The 16,424-nt window shown below is 43.3% G+C and overlaps 1 protein-coding gene across 2 annotated transcripts in view; it reads left to right on the top strand.

Moving 5' to 3' along the window:
• Positions 1 to 16,424, top strand: part of ESR2 (estrogen receptor 2) — a 153,307-nt gene that overhangs the window by 68,025 nt on the left and 68,858 nt on the right. For both annotated transcript variants that reach the window (XM_068252056.1, XM_068252055.1), the window contains exons 2-3: positions 9,950 to 10,098; positions 13,352 to 13,821. In XM_068252056.1, coding sequence (XP_068108157.1) covers positions 13,355 to 13,821 — 467 coding nt within the window. In that variant the 5' untranslated portion in view covers positions 9,950 to 10,098; positions 13,352 to 13,354. The remainder of the gene's footprint in view (positions 1 to 9,949; positions 10,099 to 13,351; positions 13,822 to 16,424) is intronic.

Raw genomic sequence — 16,424 nt, 5'->3', positions numbered from 1 at the left:
AGTCTTCCTTCACTGAGAGGGGAGGGGGAGAGGCAGCGATGCGCCACTGATTGACGGCGCTGAGAGGCAGGGCTGCAGCCGTTAGCCCTGCCTGAAGAGCAGCAAAATATACAACCAAACTGGTCGTTGATTTTGCAGGGGTGGGTTTGGGGGTGAAGGGACCCCCGTTTAGCCGCGGGATAGCAGCGTTTTAGCAGGGGCACACATGCCCCTGCTGAATATAAGCACTGAAGCGAGATTTATTCTCGCTTCAGTGTCTCTTTGTACACTTCTCACGTGTACACCACTTTGTATTGGTCTTTCACGTGGAATTTCAATAAAATTGCTTCATGTTTGTGGCAGTAATTATGACAAAATGTGGAAAACTTCAAGGGGGCCGAATACTTCTTCAAACCACTGTATTTAATAATTTACAAAGTATATTAAATGTTTTGTTGTTTCTGCTCAGTGGCAGCCTATTAAGTTTCCCTTAGTGAAAATACATTAACGTTTGACCTTTTCCTATCACCCTCTGCTCTCAGAAGTTTTATTCTGCCAGGAAAACTTTTATGGCTGTACTTTGCTTATCAGTGATGTTTACTATATTCCGCAAAAGGTACCGACAAGACAGCTGTCACGACCATGCCTAAAAATTAACCCTTTCAGACAGCAAAATAAAGCAAGTAAAACAGCCTGGTTATTAATGTTTTGCACTCTACATACACATGTTTATCTCATGTCACATGTTGCCTTGGGTACACTTTAATAAACGTGTTTAGAATAACAAACAAATGAATGTGCAAGCGTCATATAATATTTCTGTAGTAGTTTGACATGCCTTGAATTATTCCTCTCCGATTTTGGCCATGTAGAGATCTGCATACTGTGGTGCAAATTGTGAACCCATTGCCACTCCCATCTGCTGTAAATGCTTGAAGATATTATTTTTGTGCAAGCTAGAAAAATATATTCTATCCGGGCTGGTTCAACAGTTCATGAGTGTATCACCAGGTCGCCTGATGCATGTTTTGTGGTGCTGGGTTGGGGGGAGGGGGTAAAATGAATGGCTGAAAATTGATTTTAACAATAAGAGAAAATGGAAGCCTCTGTGGAATAAGTACATCTTGTGCACATGTGCCCTAAGAGGACCAGCAGCAATTAATCTGGAGTTTTCAATGTTAATAAATTCATCTTGAATTGTTTCCATTACTGAAGAATTAAACTTCTAGCACACTCCATTAACTGCATATCCTGAATAATGAGGGTATTATTCAGGCCTGCAGTAATGGTATCTTAACCAAACATTGAATTAGTACATAAAACTAAAGTTGTTGTTTTTTTGTTTGTTTTCCTCATAGTCCATCTTTATTTTATACTTTGAGTTTCTATTCATTTGGAGATCTCCAGGTACGTAGCAATAGGGGTTGCAGAGGTTGTGACCGCATCGGGGCTCTTGGGCCAGAGGGGCCTTGAAGAGCCCTCCCTCAACTTCAGTATTAGCTCTCTATTGGTCCTGTGCTCATAATAATCACTTCTATAGATACTTTGAATAGTGGTAATCATTAACAAGCTGTTCCCCACCCCCTTCTTGCACCTCTGACACTGTAGTTGCCATTGGCAGGTTTTGATGCGTCGTATCAATTGTTATGTATAGAGTGCTTGGGGGGCCCCATTGTAAAACGTGCATCGAGGCCCACAGCTCCTTAGCTACGCCACTGGAGATCTCCATATATAGACATTGGTTCAAGATTTCCCAAGTCACTGCAGCTCATGTAATTTGCTTTTTAATTGTCCACTTCACATATTGTAAGGCAGGACATAATAAAATACCTTACTTATGTCATTTGTGACAGACGTGTGAGACAGGTGACTGAGCACCTGAGCAGAAAATGGTAATGGAGTGTTGTAAGGCTCTGTACCTACAGAAAATTTTAAAATCGCATATTGGCAGCATTGTATCATAGTGGTTAGTGCTCTCCCCTTGCAGCACTGGGCCCCCGGTTGGAATCCTAGCCAGGTCAACATCTGCAAGGAGTTTGTTCTCCCCGCATCTGCGTGGGTTTCCTCCAGGCACTCCAGTTTGCTTCCACATCCTCAAAAAAACCCATACAGATAAGGTAATTGGCTTCCCCCTAAATTGGCGCTAGACTATTATACATGCACTACACGATATAGACATATGACTATGGTAGGGATTAGATTGTGAGCCCCTCTGAGGGACGGTTAGTGGCAAGACACTATACTCTGTACAGCGCTGCGTAATATGTCGGCGCTATATAACTACTTAAAGAGAAACTCAGACCAAGAATTGAACTTTATCCCAATCAGTATCTGATACTGCCTTTTACATGAGAAATCTATTCCTTTTCACAAACAGACCATCAGGGGGTGCTGTATGACTGATATTGTGGTGAAACCCCTCCCACAAGAAACTCTGAGGACCGGTACTCCTGGCAGTTTCCTGTCTGTGACCCTTGTTGCATTGTGGGAAATAGCTGTTTACAGCTGTTTCCAACTGCCAAAAAAGCATGCAGCAGCTACATCACCTGCCAACCGTAAAAATGTCACCATGTGATAAATGTCAGAATGTAAATTGGGGATTTAAAAGATTTTACAATAGGCAAACTCTGACTAAATTATACATAATTATTGTAAAAATTGAGCACTTTTTTTTTATTACATTAATTTAACTGGAGTTCCTCTATAAATAAATAAATGTACAGGGCCATTTTAAAATTGCATTTTAGTACCGGTAACATTGCTCCTTGCTCCCTGCGCATGGCAGTATTACCGGCAGTGCATGCATTAGGCCCCATGTGACATGGTACTTCAGGTACCTTTTTTATACAGGCAATGTATACTATTCATTCTTTTTATTTGTTTTATATAGCGCCAACATATTCCTTAGCGCTGTACATTGTTGATGTGTGGTTTGAGACGTCACCAATACATGTACATGTCATATAACTTGCATCAGAATAAGAAACACTAGGAGGAGGTTCCTGCCCTTTTGAGCTTACAACCTATAGAGGGTAGTAGGTTAGAGACTTTATGAAAGGAGACAGGGACATAACTACAAATCATGGGGCCCTCAATGTTCAACACTTTCTTTACCTCTTCTTGGTGACCCTCACAGCTTGGGGCCCATCATAAAACAAGTGTGACCATTCGGATCAGGGCAGTTTCTAGGGCTAGGCTAAATTTCACCCAGGGCAAGGGTGTAAAAATTGCACCCCCTTCCCCTCCCAACACCCTCTTAAGCAAACCCATACTCTAGGGACAGTGACACAGCCACAGGTCACAAGTAGATCTGCCTACTCACTAGTGACCAGCCGCTCATCCAGGAGGAAGCAGGGACCAGGAGAACACACAGGTAAATAGAGCCCTGGCAAGCTGACTCCTCAATGGTCAGAAACATGTCAGAAACGTGTAAATAACTAAGGAAAGAATAAAGTTACATTAGGACCAAGCACACCATTGTTTTTCTTGTGAAATTCCCAATAAGTTTGATGTCACATGACCCTCTGCATATTGAAAAAAACAAAAGTTGGATTCAAAATGGCCGACTTCAAAATGGCCCGCATGGTCACCGCCCATTTTGAAAAGTTCCCCACCTCACATATACTAATGTGCCACAAACAGGAAGTGAATATCACCAACCATTCCCATTTTATTAAGGTGTATCCATATAAATGGCCCACCCTGTATATTGAATGTTTTGTGGTCTCTGTTCAGTGGCAGTCTATTAAGTTTCCCTTAGTGAAAATACATGAACTTTTTAACCTTTTCCTTTTCCTATCTCCCTCTGCTCTCAGTTTTATTCTGCCAGGAAAACTTTTATGGCTGTACTTTGCTTATCAGTGACGTTTACTATATTCCCCACAAGTTACAGACAAGACAGAGGCTGTCACTTCCATGCCTAAAAATTAACTCTTTCCGACAGAAAAATAAAGCAAGTAAAACAGCCTGTTTATAATGTTTTGCACTCTACATACACGTTTATTTCATGTCACATATTGCCTTGGGTACACATGTAAGCGTCGTATAATATTTCTGTAGTAGTTTGACATGCTTTGAATTATTCCTCTTCGACTTTGGCCATGTAGAGATCTGCATATTGTAGTGCAAATTGTGAACCCATTGCCGGTTCCATCTGCTGTAGATGCTTGAAGATATTGTCTGTGCAAGATAGAAAAATATATTCTATCCGAGCTTGTTCAACAGTTCATGAGCGTATCGCCAGGTCGCCTGATGCATGTTTCGTGGTCCTGGGTTGGGGGGAGGGGGTAAAATGAATGGATGAAAATTGATTTTAACAATAAGAGAAAATGGAAGCCTCTGTGGAATAAGTACATCTTGGGCACATGTGCTCTAAGAGGACCAGCAGCAATTAATCTGGAGTTTTTTTTAATGTTAATAAATTCATCTTGAATTGTTTCCATTACTGGAGAATTAAACTTCGAGCACACTCCATTAACTGCATATCCTGAATAATGAGGGTATTATTCAGGCCTGCAGTAATGGTATCTTAAGTAAACATTGAATTAGTACATAAAACTAAAGTTTTGTTGTTTGTTTGTTTTTGTTTTTCTCATAGTCCATCTTTATTTTATACTTTAAAGGGACTCTGTAACAAAAATGTCATTGTGTTTTCTACCATCCTACAGGTTCCTAAACCTATTATAATGTGCTCTGGCTTACTGCAGCACTTTATACTATCACCATCTCTGTAATAAATCAGCTTATCTTTCCCCTGTCGGACTTGTCATCCTGTGCCTGGAAGGCTGCCAACTCTTCAGTGTGATCTGCTATGCATGCCCCTTCTATGCACACTCCCCTGTGTGTGGGTGTTATTTACATTAGCCAGCTTTTCTCTGCTCTCTTACTCTCTCTTATCTTTTACAAGCTGGATAAATCCTCTGTTCACATACTTATGAGTCACATACTGCAGAATTACAGACAACCAGGCAGAGCTGTCTGCAAGAGTAAACAAACAATCAGCTTGTAATGGACCATACTCACGGGCTACAATTGTCACCGCAACATGCGGCGCGCGCGTGTTGCGGCGACAGGTCGCCCGTGAGTATGGGCCGTCGCACGAGCGTGCACCCTGAACTGTCGTCCGCCGCTGATGTCGCCAGGCGATTGAAAGTTTCAATCGCCTGGCGACAGTCGCCGCCGCACCTCCGCCGCAACTGTCGCTAACTTCCATTGAGAATGCGGAGCTTCCGGTGGAGGGAGGAGGAACGTCGGCGACAGCTTCCGTCGCGCCGCTGGTCCCTCTTCCGCGTGTGTACGCGGAGGGACCTGGCGAGGAGCTGTCGCCGGCCTGTCGCCCACACGCTCACGTGTGCTGGCGACAGGCAACTTTTGCTGCCCGTGAGTATGGGCCATAACTCTTCAGTGAGCTGAAAGAAACACACAAATGATCTCTTGAGATTCAAAAGGAAGGCTGTATACAGCCTGATTGTGTATGGATGTATTTTCTATGTGTGGACATACTGTACATCAACCTACTTCTTGTTTTGGTGGCCATTTTGTTTGTTTACAAACAAACCTTTTAAAACTGTTTTTGACTACTTGGAGCGGCGAAATTGTGACAGAGGGTAATAGATGTCCCCTAACACACTGGTATGTTTACTTTTGTGTGATTTTAACAATACAGATTCTCTTTAAGTTGCTATTCATTTGGAGATCTCCATATATAGACATTGGTTCAAGATTTCCCAAGTTATTGCAGCTCATGTAATTTGGTTTTTAATTGTCCACTTCACATATTGTAAGGCAGGACATAATAAAATACCTTACTTTTGTCTTTTGTGACAGACGTGTGAGACAGGTGACTGAGCACCTGAGCAGAAAATGGTAACTGAGTGTTGTAAGGGCCTGTACACACTGAACATTGACTTTAAAATCGCATATTGGCGGCATGGTGTCATAGTGGTAAGCGCTCTCCCCTTGCAGCACTGGGTCCCTGGTTGGAATACTAGCCAGGTCAACATCTGCAAGGCATTTGTTCTTCCCCCGGTGATTGCGTGGGTTTCCTCCAGGCACTCCAGTTTCCTCCCACACCCTCAAAAAAAAGAAAACCCATACAGATAACGTAATTGGCTTCCCCCTAAATTGGCCCTAGACTATTTATACATGCACTACATGATATAGACATATGACTATGGTAGGGACTAGATTGTGAGCTCCTCTGGACGGTTAGTGACAAGACAATATACTTTGTACAGTGCTGCGTAATATGTTGGTGCTATATAACTACTTAAATAAATTACGGTGCCATTTTAAAATTGCAATTTAGTACCGGTAACATTGCTCCTTGCTTCCTGCGCACTGCAGTATTACCGGCAGTTCATGCATTCGGCCCCATGCGACATGGTACTTCAGGTCCTTTTTTTTTCTTTTTTTTTATACAGCCAATTTATAATATTCCTTTTTATTATTGTTTTATATAGCGCCAACATCTTCCTTAGCGCTGTACATAGTATAAGACACCTAGTGGGGAGCATAGATAAATGGGAAGTTCAAAAGTCTGTATCAGGAGATTCAGCAATACAAATACATTCATTGTTGATGTGTGGTTTGAGACGTCACCAATACATGTACATGGCATATGATAACTTACATCAGAATAAGAAACACTAGGAGGAGGTTTCCTGCCCTTGTGAGCTTACAATCTCTAGAGGGTAGGTTAGAGACTTTATGGAAGCAGACAGGGACATAACTACAAATCATGGAGCCCTCAATGTTCAACACTTTCTTTGCCTCTTCTTGGTGACCCTCACAGCTTGGGGCCCATCATAAAACAAGTGTGACCATCCGGATCAGGGCAGTTTCTAGGCTACATTTCACCAAGGGCAAGGGTGTAAAAATTGAACCCCCTCCCCCCTTCCCCCATCCCTGTGGACTCGCAAACCCATACTCTAGGGACAGTGACACAGCCACAGGTCACAAGTAGATCTGCCTACTTACTAGTGACCAACCGCTCATCCAGGAGGAAGCAGGGGCCAGGAGAACACACAGGTAAATAGAGCCCAGAACGCTGACTCCTCCATGGGCGTGGCACACTGACAGCCTGCAGTACTGCTACAGGACATCAGGTGTCATCAGGCGGTGGTGACTTGATGATGACTTGATATAGGATGTAGGCAGCCCAGGAGCAGTCGAAGAATGTGATCGCGCTTTCTTCTTCCATTTTACTGCACCGTGCATCACCTACTCCGTAGTGGTTATGTCCTTCTGCCTGCGCATCCCTTCTTCTACTTGCCGGTCTGCGCTGCACTGCCCAAGAAACGGCCCTGATCCAGGATCTTCACAACCACAAAAACATCTGATTGGAGATTGGTGGGGTTGTCTTCGGTGGGAGAGGAGGTGATTACAGCTACCAGTGGTGATCCTCAGAAGTGGAGGATGGCCCAAGGTGTCCCAAAGTGCATTGAGACCTGATTAAGGCCCATACACATGGCATACATTTGGCTGTAGTTGTGAGGCAACGACAGACAAGAGACAACAGTATATTTATGGCAGCAACAATTCGAGTTAGTGACTGTTTTACACACGTGACAACAGAGAGTGAAGACACGATGGAAGCAGTCTACTACAGACTACGTATAGTAGTAGTACTATGGTAGACTCTACTGTCTGTAGAAGACTTTTGTACACACGACAGGACACCAACAGACTAAGCGACGGTTTATGAGACAAGTCGCAAGCGATTTGCCAGTTGAATCGCCCAAACATGGCTGTATCTGCAGGCAGTCTGCTGACAGTCTTTGTCTTTTGCGGAGTACACACGAACAAACCATCTCTCAAACCGTCGCTCGACATTTGTATGCCGTGTGTATGGGCCTTTACAGGCTGGTGAGTCTGTGACTATATGGTGTGGTGGTGGTGATAATGTCAAGAGAACGTACAGCCATAAAATTGCACAGAGAATTTGCCTAAAGGAATCTTTACAAAAAAGAATCTGCACACTGTATTATAGGACACTAAGGCCTTGTTCACATTACAGATGCGCTGAGCAATTTTGTTAGCGATTTTAAAAGCGCTTTTGTGGAGCAATGATTTTTTTTTACACTTCCTGACGTCAGTCAGGTACAGGAGCCGCGTTTGCGATTCAATAGAAAGCGTGAACGCTCTCTCATAGGAAATCGTTACACAAGCGCTTTTAGAGCGATTTCAAAAATCACCAGCACTTAAAAAAAAAAGTGTGAACAAGGCCTAAAAGCCCAGTGAACTTCTTATTGTTTTTCCCATGTGGTTGTGTATGCGCTACCATCTTATTGAATGATGTTATTATGTTATGAATAGGGATGATCTCAGATATGCAAATTGTTCCAAGTTGATGCAAATTTATGCAAATATAGGCAGCTTGAAAATGGACCAATCAGTTTAAACCTGGGTTTAAATTGATTGGTCCATTTTCAAACTGCATACATTTGCATAAAAAATTGCATAACTTCGGAACAATTTGCATCTCATTGATCATCCCTAGGTTATGAAGGAGCAGCTCTAATGTGACCAAAAACTAAGGTTGTTGTAATGTGGATGTAGCGCTTTTTTCTCTTAATGGTGAGCAGATAAACTAAGGTTAACTTACGGAAATGAATGTCGCAAGGAGTCTGTATGTAAAATGTTTTGGTAAAGTACTGCTGAAGAATGACTGGGTCAGCACCACCAGGTAGTGCCAACCCATTCATCCTTCAGACTTCACTGGTTCCAAGAGACAGTGGGACGGGTTCGTGGCACACCTGGTTGTGCTTTGGTGCTCCTCACTTCACCTTTTGCAATGGGTAAAGTACTGCAAAACTTTTGATGTTCATTGCTAAACCTAGTAATAAATGTCACATTCCCTTTATTGGGAGCTTCTGTTTTTACTAGTAGAGTTAGGGCCCTAAGGCTACATTCACAGTGGTGACAGTGCAAAAGCAGGATCGCGATGCAACAGAGGGGAAATGTCACATTGTGCAATGCAACACATACAGTTCAGAGTTTGCTTCACTGACTTTATTAACACATTCATAATGCAGAACCACAATGCAGATTCCACCGCATCGCACTGCTAACCTGCCACCATACCATTACAATATAATTGCATTGCCTTAGCCTTGGTTTCACACACTGTCCACTGGACCTCTGTCTCCCCCTGAAACCCTCCTGCACATTTAAAGTGTAACTGTCGGGCATAAAATCAAAAATAAATTTTATTAATCGGGTAAACAAGTAATGAGGATGCTAACCAGGCAATCCAAACGTTAAAAATCACTATTACTTTTCTTGTTGATAAATGATCATTCCCCAGTTTACCCGACTCTTATTTGGTACACAAAAAGGAAGTTGCAGGTCATGCTGGGTTGTCCTTTTTTGCTTCTCTATTTCCTTCCAGACTTAGCTAATGCAGCCTGATTGGCTGAAGCCTCTTTCCCTTCTGTTTTCCCCTCCCACCACTCTGTTCCTATCTGAGTGACCAATATTTCTCATGCTGAGACAATGCAGTTTCTATAGTGAAGGGTGGGCAAATCAGGCAGAGGGGAGTAAGGGAGGAAATTACATCAGGATAGGCTTCAAAATAGCCACAGTTAAAATGTGAAATGCTAAGAAGGATTTTCTCTTCTTTTACTGTAGAAAAATCACTAAAATCAAAACGTGGACAGTGCAATACATATGTTATGTAAGTAAAGCAAGTATTTATCTACTTACCGTATATGTGGGTATTTTTTTTCTGAGATAGTATGGCTGACAGCTAATCTTTAAACACGCTTCCCTTCATGCACAAGCGTTGCCGTGCTGCACCCGCTCTACGTTGGGTGGCAATCTGTGTGTATGGTCATCTTAACTAATCTGATTGAAGTACCCCGGCACAGGTTGCATTTAGTGCCCGTATTTTCTAGTCTTTCTCTTGTATTCCATAAATTGTATAGCGAACACTTACTTTCAGGTTTTTTTATGTTCCTTAAACCTATAGAAAACCGGAGATCTATGTCTGGGGACTAGATTGCTGGCGTCATCTGTCACAAGACCAGAAGGCCAAGAAGATGGGGCTGTCTAATCTGTTTGCCAGAGAGCAGTGTGGAGAGGGTAAAGCAAGACTCCTCACATCAGAATGTAACCTAGGTATTGCTTTCTGCTATAACTTTTATAAGCTAATTTTTATATACATGTGCTGAAAGGGGATTTTAAATGCCAAGATTAATTCAGTGCAATACCAAACTGGTTTCGTCACCTGAAAGTCAGGTGACGAAACCGGTTGGAGATTGCTTAATCGAGACAGCCGTGAGATGGTGGAGCAAAAGGAAGATAAGCAGCTAGTCAAACTCACGTGGAGTGGTAATGGTAGATGCTTTCCCCATTTTCCCTCGCTACCTACACTTATCTATATGCCTTTTAAGGAAATACGTGAGTTTTTTAAATTGGGATTTTTATGGCAGGGATAAAAGTTTTAAACCGGTAATGCATTATAGGAGTCCCATGTTGTTTTTACATATGTGATGAGCCTAATGACCATGATAAAGATCGCCGACAGAGGCCATTAAGACCAGACTGCATAGGAGAGACATTAAGCGCATATGATAATTTGGTATGCTCATTTAATCTGGTGAGTGCGGAGTGTTCTGTAATGTGGTGGAGGTGACAAGATATTAATTAGTACAAAGGGCCGATTGTGAAAATAACTTTTTACACTCTTTATACCTCTCAGGTCAGTTATCCTTCAACCACTATTGGACAATGAGCCATTTTAAAATGTTGGTCCCTCTTGTTGGTCCCTCTTAATGGACCACCGGACGTTTTAAAATGTCTGCCACCACCTCATTATATAGATAGCCAAGCCACTTGTGTATGTGGAATCAGACCGTTACTGCCACACATACGAGGTCTGACAATGGTACTGTAACGATTAGTGTCAGCACGCAGAGAGAATCTGATTATTGGTGATCTGCAGTATCACCAAGAATGCAGATATATACCTGATTATTGATGATCTGCAGAATCACCGATAATACAGATATATTGCTAACCTCTGGACACCTATAGGTATGTGAGTGTTTGGTGTAACAGTAGTACTTTGAGTAATGCACCTGCTGAGCAGATGATCATAGGCAGTAAAGGAATACTGTTCTTGAGGGCACAGGAACCTTCCAGCAGGCTGAGACTCTCCAAGGGGTGGAGTCAGGCTGGAGATAGGAGGGACCAGAGAGTGAGTGACACCTGAAGGTGGATGTCACTATCTGATCTGGAGACTATCTCTTAAGAAGAGAGATAGCTCTCGAGGTCGGGCACGCCTGGTCAGCAACACACGGACAGATTAAGTACAAAGACAGAAGGCTGATTCGGTATCCAAGGCAAGCAGGGACTGGCAACGGAATGTCAGATATGCGAGGTACCGAATCAGAGATCAAAGGGATAGTCAGGAAAGCAGTAAGTCATAACAGATATCAACAATGCCTAGTCTGGGTGTGAGGTCCGTGGTCTCTACACCCTGGAACTAGTCTAAGCATAAACAGAATAACAGTACAAGTAATCTGGCTCAGTGTGAATTCCCAGGTCCACCTGGTTCAAACACACTGTTGGATCTGACTAAGGTCTGAGTGCTTCCACGTAGTGTTCGCAACGGCAGACAACTTGAGACTGGCCAGCAGTAACTATATATGGAGTAGTGCTCTTCGGCACCACCCCTAATTGATCAACCAATAGTAACCTGCTCTGGAGTCAGCTGATCGGTGTGATCAGCTGATCTCTCCTTGCCCAGTATAAGAGTTCTGCCTCTCAGCGCGCGCATTCCTAAGCCTGTGTGCACTAACAGACTCAGCCACACCAGACACACGCTGCCGCGTGCAAACTGCCGTGCTGGACGCGGAACCAGCCGCCTTACTGTTACATGCGGCGGCTTTTCCGCGTTCTGCCCTGTTACCAGACGCACGCTTCCGCGTGCAAACCGCCGCATTGGACGTGGAATCCGCCGCCTCCTCAGCAGCACACGCGGCGGCTTTTCCGCGTTCTCTCACAGGTACTCACCTTCACACCTTCATCAGAAGATTCAAATGGTTAATATGATCTCCCCAAATTGTTGATTGAGCAGATGGCTGTGAGATGAAAATCTAAAGTTCCTCAATGTTCTCTCCCTTGATCACATACCCCTTATTTGTACAATAATCTCATAAGTTTTAATTTCAAAATTGCTTTCAGCCCTACCTCTAGACAAAAAAAAAATTTCTACTTTAAGAAACCGGGCTCAAGGATAATTTCAGAATACATTTTTGATTTGATGTAACTTTCATTTCTTAAAGGACTACTCAAGCGAGAGGGACATGGAGGCTGCCATATTTATTTCCACCTAAGCAATACCAGTTGCCTGGTTATCCTGCTGATCCTCTGCCTCTAATCCTTTTAGCCATAGACCCTGAACAAGCAAGCAGCAGATCAGGTCTTTCTGACCTTATTGTCAGATCTGGCAAGACTAGCTGCGTGCTTGTTTCTGGTGTTATTCAGACACTACTGCAGCCAAATAGGCCATCAGGGCTTCCAGGCAACTGGTATTGTTTAAAAGGAAATCAATATGTCAGCCTTTCACTTCAGTTCCCCTTTAAGCATATGCCAAACTTGACTCCAGATGCTAAGATTTTGCCGGATCTGTAGGTCACTGCTCAAAGTCTTGGTTTTCTCCTCCTTCTGGAAAGCGTGAGTGTGGGTTGCATGTGGAGACTATCATCTATGTGATTAGACTTGTCTGCTTATGCTGCCGCCAAGCCCTTGCTATGTGTCTGGGGTGTTATTCTGCCTTTAATGGGGGGGGGGGGGGGGGAGGGGTACTGCTACATGTGTTAATTTTGGGAAATGCTGCCTAATGATGTTATTTGAGGGACAAGTACTTGCTGATTGCCACTAGAGAGCTGACCTGCAGCCATAACTAATTTTTTGGTGGCTGGTCACCACTTTAACATACACTCCTCCTCCTCAGAACTAGAATTTCTCAGGCTTGACACTTGATAAGCTCCCATGTATGTTTGTAAGTCTTCAATTATCTGTACACGATTGTGTCTAACTTCTGCTTCCTGTTTCATCCTGCAGAAGAAGCAGAAATGACACATGAGACATATGAGCACCATCAAGTCATCATTTGTCGGTGGTGTCTTACACCTCTCTGTAAATTCTCCACAAGGAGAATTTATGAAGCACAAATTGGTCCTCTTTACAGGCCCCAATGGAATTTGGTTCTGCCGTCCATTTCTGTCACCAATGTTGCTCATTCATTTTGGGTGCTTTTTGATATGCAGAGGACGTATTGTACTTTGGTGGACTGTCCAGTTGTAGGAACTTGACTAATATTTATTTTCTCTAATAATAATAATGCATCCTTCTTTTATCCTAGTGAATGGGACTCATTGATGATTTGAGAATCAGAATTTCATCTTCAAACATGTCTGCATACATGCACAAGGAGTTCTGTCAGTTGCAGCCTCTGCAGCATGCGGGACATGGGAAAGGTGATCTTAAGAGTTCTCCAGTCGCCATAACTGCTTCTGAGTACATTGCCAATCAGAGTGTTGTTCCAGTAGAGCAGAGCCCAGTCTACCTTCCTCCATATATGGACAACAGGCATGAATATTCCTCCACAGCCTTCTGCAGCCCTTCTGTCATAAACTACAATGTTCCGGCAAACTCTAGCGATTCGGAGAGTTCCATCATGAGACAAACAATGAGCCCAAGTTTAATGTGGACAGCACCAGATCACATGTCTCCAGTGAGTTTACACTGCCAATCCTCCTTGTTGTATGCAGAGCCACCCAGAAGTCCGTGGTTTGAAGCTAAACCAGAAGAACATGTCTTGTCAATGAACAGGTGAGCTCACAAGGCACATTCAGCACAGTTGGAACAGCTCACAATTACATTTTTCAATTGTACATCTACATCCTTTCACTTAATTTGAATTTCTTCGTTTTTAGGAGACTTCAGAGTCTCTAAGTTAAGGAAGTGGGTTTATGCTGTGGGGATTTTCGAGTTTCGCATCAACAAGGACCAAGGGCATTTGCTCAGGGATAGGCGATTGTTGGGGAATGGGTCCAATGACACTATGAAAGCATTGGTGCAAAAATAATAGAATTTCGGTAATGTCATATTACGGTTATTGTAACTTTTTCAGCATCACTTGAAATCCAAATTAACAGGTGCCTGTTCTTAACCACCCGCAACCAGTTGCCCCACATGTGTAAACTTTTGGCAGAGTACCTGCAGTGGTAGAGATCACCCTATAGCAGGGGTCCCAAACTCAATTTACCTGGGGGCCGCAGGAGGCAAAGTTAGGATGAGGCTGGACCGCATAAGGGATTTCACAAAAAGTCAATCAGGGGGGCAATCCGCCGGCATTTCCTGGAAGGAGCAGAGCTTTCAGCTTCAGCTCTGCCCCTCCTGACGTCAATCGGGCCGCCTCTACCCACCCCTCTCTGTGAATCAAGAGTGAGAGGGGCGGGCAGAGGCGGCGATGTGCCGCGATTGACGTCAGGTGGGGCAGAGCTGAAGCTGAAAGCTCTGCCCCTTCCAGGAAATGCCGGCGGATTGCCCTCCGGGCGATTTGGGGGCTCTGCAGCCCTCGTTTAGCGGCGGGGATGCAGCGGATTACTTGGGAGCACTGAATTGAACTATAAGGAAGCTTTTGCCGGCGCGGGCCACAAAATATTATATCGAGGGCCGCAAATGGCCCGCGGGCCGCGAGTTTGAGACCCCTGCCCTGTAGTGTCCAGAGCAGCTGCCTGACCTGTCTGGGGAACATTAGTGATACAGGTAAGGTAATTTCCAAAACAAAAAAATGGCAGTTTCTATGAAACCTGAGATTCAGGAACTCCAGCTCTAACCAGCACGGTAAGTTGGGGGCTGTACGCTAACAAGAGGTTTTTTTTTTTTTCAGTTCGAGTTCACCTTAAAAAATTACTGCAGACCATAGTTGTGGATGGGCACTCCATCAATGTTTAGTAGGGTGCTTGATGCTGAGGCATAGGCAATGCCTCCACAATAGATAAGTCGTCCAATGTATCAGCACACCAATCTTCAATCAAACACATTCTTTATTGAGCCATATGTTTCCAGAAGAGTTTAGCCGACAATTGTTTTGTGTGCCGTGCAGGGTCCCCCTTTATCTAGGCGTGTGGTTACCTAACCACATGCCTAGATAAAGGGGGACCCTGTGTGGCCCTGAAACAATTGTTGGCTGAACTCGTATGGAAACATATATATATATATATATATATGGCTCAAAAAAGAGCGTGTTTAATTAAAGATTGGTGTGCTGATACACTGGACGACTTAAAAAATTACTGTACTTATAAACATAAGTACACATAGCCTTCTGTTCCCTGGAATTCCCTTTTAAAGGGAGTCTGAAGCCAAAAAATAAAAACAAAAAACATACACTTACCTAAGGAGGGGGAAGGCTCTGGGTCCTGTAGAGCCTTCCCGTTCCTCTCCTTGTCCCGTTGTTCTTGCTTTGACTCCCCCATTAGCATCGGTCTAAGACTGTTCTCTTACGTTGCGGTCACTTCTGCATCTAGACCCATTGAGTTATACTCCTGTTTGCCTGATGAAGCAGGACCACACCTGCGAAACGCGTTGCACTAAGTGGAGTTAAATAAAACGTTTTTTTGTATTGATATATTGTGACTCAATTGAGTTCTATATTTTTGAGGGAGGTAAGTCCACCTGAACATCCCCCTCTTTTAGACGGTTTTTAAACATTTTTATTCTACTCTGGCGCCTCTGTACACCAAGCGTTGCGGGTGGGTTACGGAAGTCTTCAGGAGCACTCAGGCTTTCTCTCGGGCATGCGCAGTATGGAGCTACCTGTCTTGTCCTGTGGGGGGAGATTTGAATGGAGGAGCTTGTGGGGGAGCGAGAGGATGTGAAGAGAAATGGGTAGGCTGTATAAGACCCAGAGCCTTTCCTCTCTTTAGGAAAGTATATTTTTTTTTTCCTTCTTCAGATTCACTTTAATGGTAAACCTGCTGTTGTTCACTACATTGCCATTTATATCCAGCTAAGTGTGGTACAAACCTTAGGGACCTTTGTATGGACATGAGGATGTATTTCTGTTATTTTTGCAAATAGGGCCTTTTAACTATTGATAGAGTACAATGAGAAAGCCAAAATAGCTGGGACAAATGGCCAAATAAAATGTGTGTGTTTTTAATTAGAGTAGGATGTTTTATTTTAAAAATATAATGGCTAAAAACTGAGACCTGAGATTTTTTTTCTTTTTATTCCCCTTACAATGCATATAAAATAAAATAATTCTTAGCAAAAAGTACCACCCAAAAAAACTAAATACAACTATGTACAGATCATTTAGGTGTAATAAGTAGTGATAACGTTATTGCTGCATGCATGGAAGCAGGGCTGTAATGTGAAAATTGCTCTGGATTTTAAGGGGAAAAATGCTTAGAGATGAAGTTTAT

This window comes from Hyperolius riggenbachi, chromosome 9, assembly GCF_040937935.1.
Source record: "Hyperolius riggenbachi isolate aHypRig1 chromosome 9, aHypRig1.pri, whole genome shotgun sequence".
NCBI classification, from domain to species: Eukaryota; Metazoa; Chordata; class Amphibia; order Anura; family Hyperoliidae; genus Hyperolius; species Hyperolius riggenbachi.
This window is presented reverse-complemented; position numbering and strand designations above follow the sequence as displayed.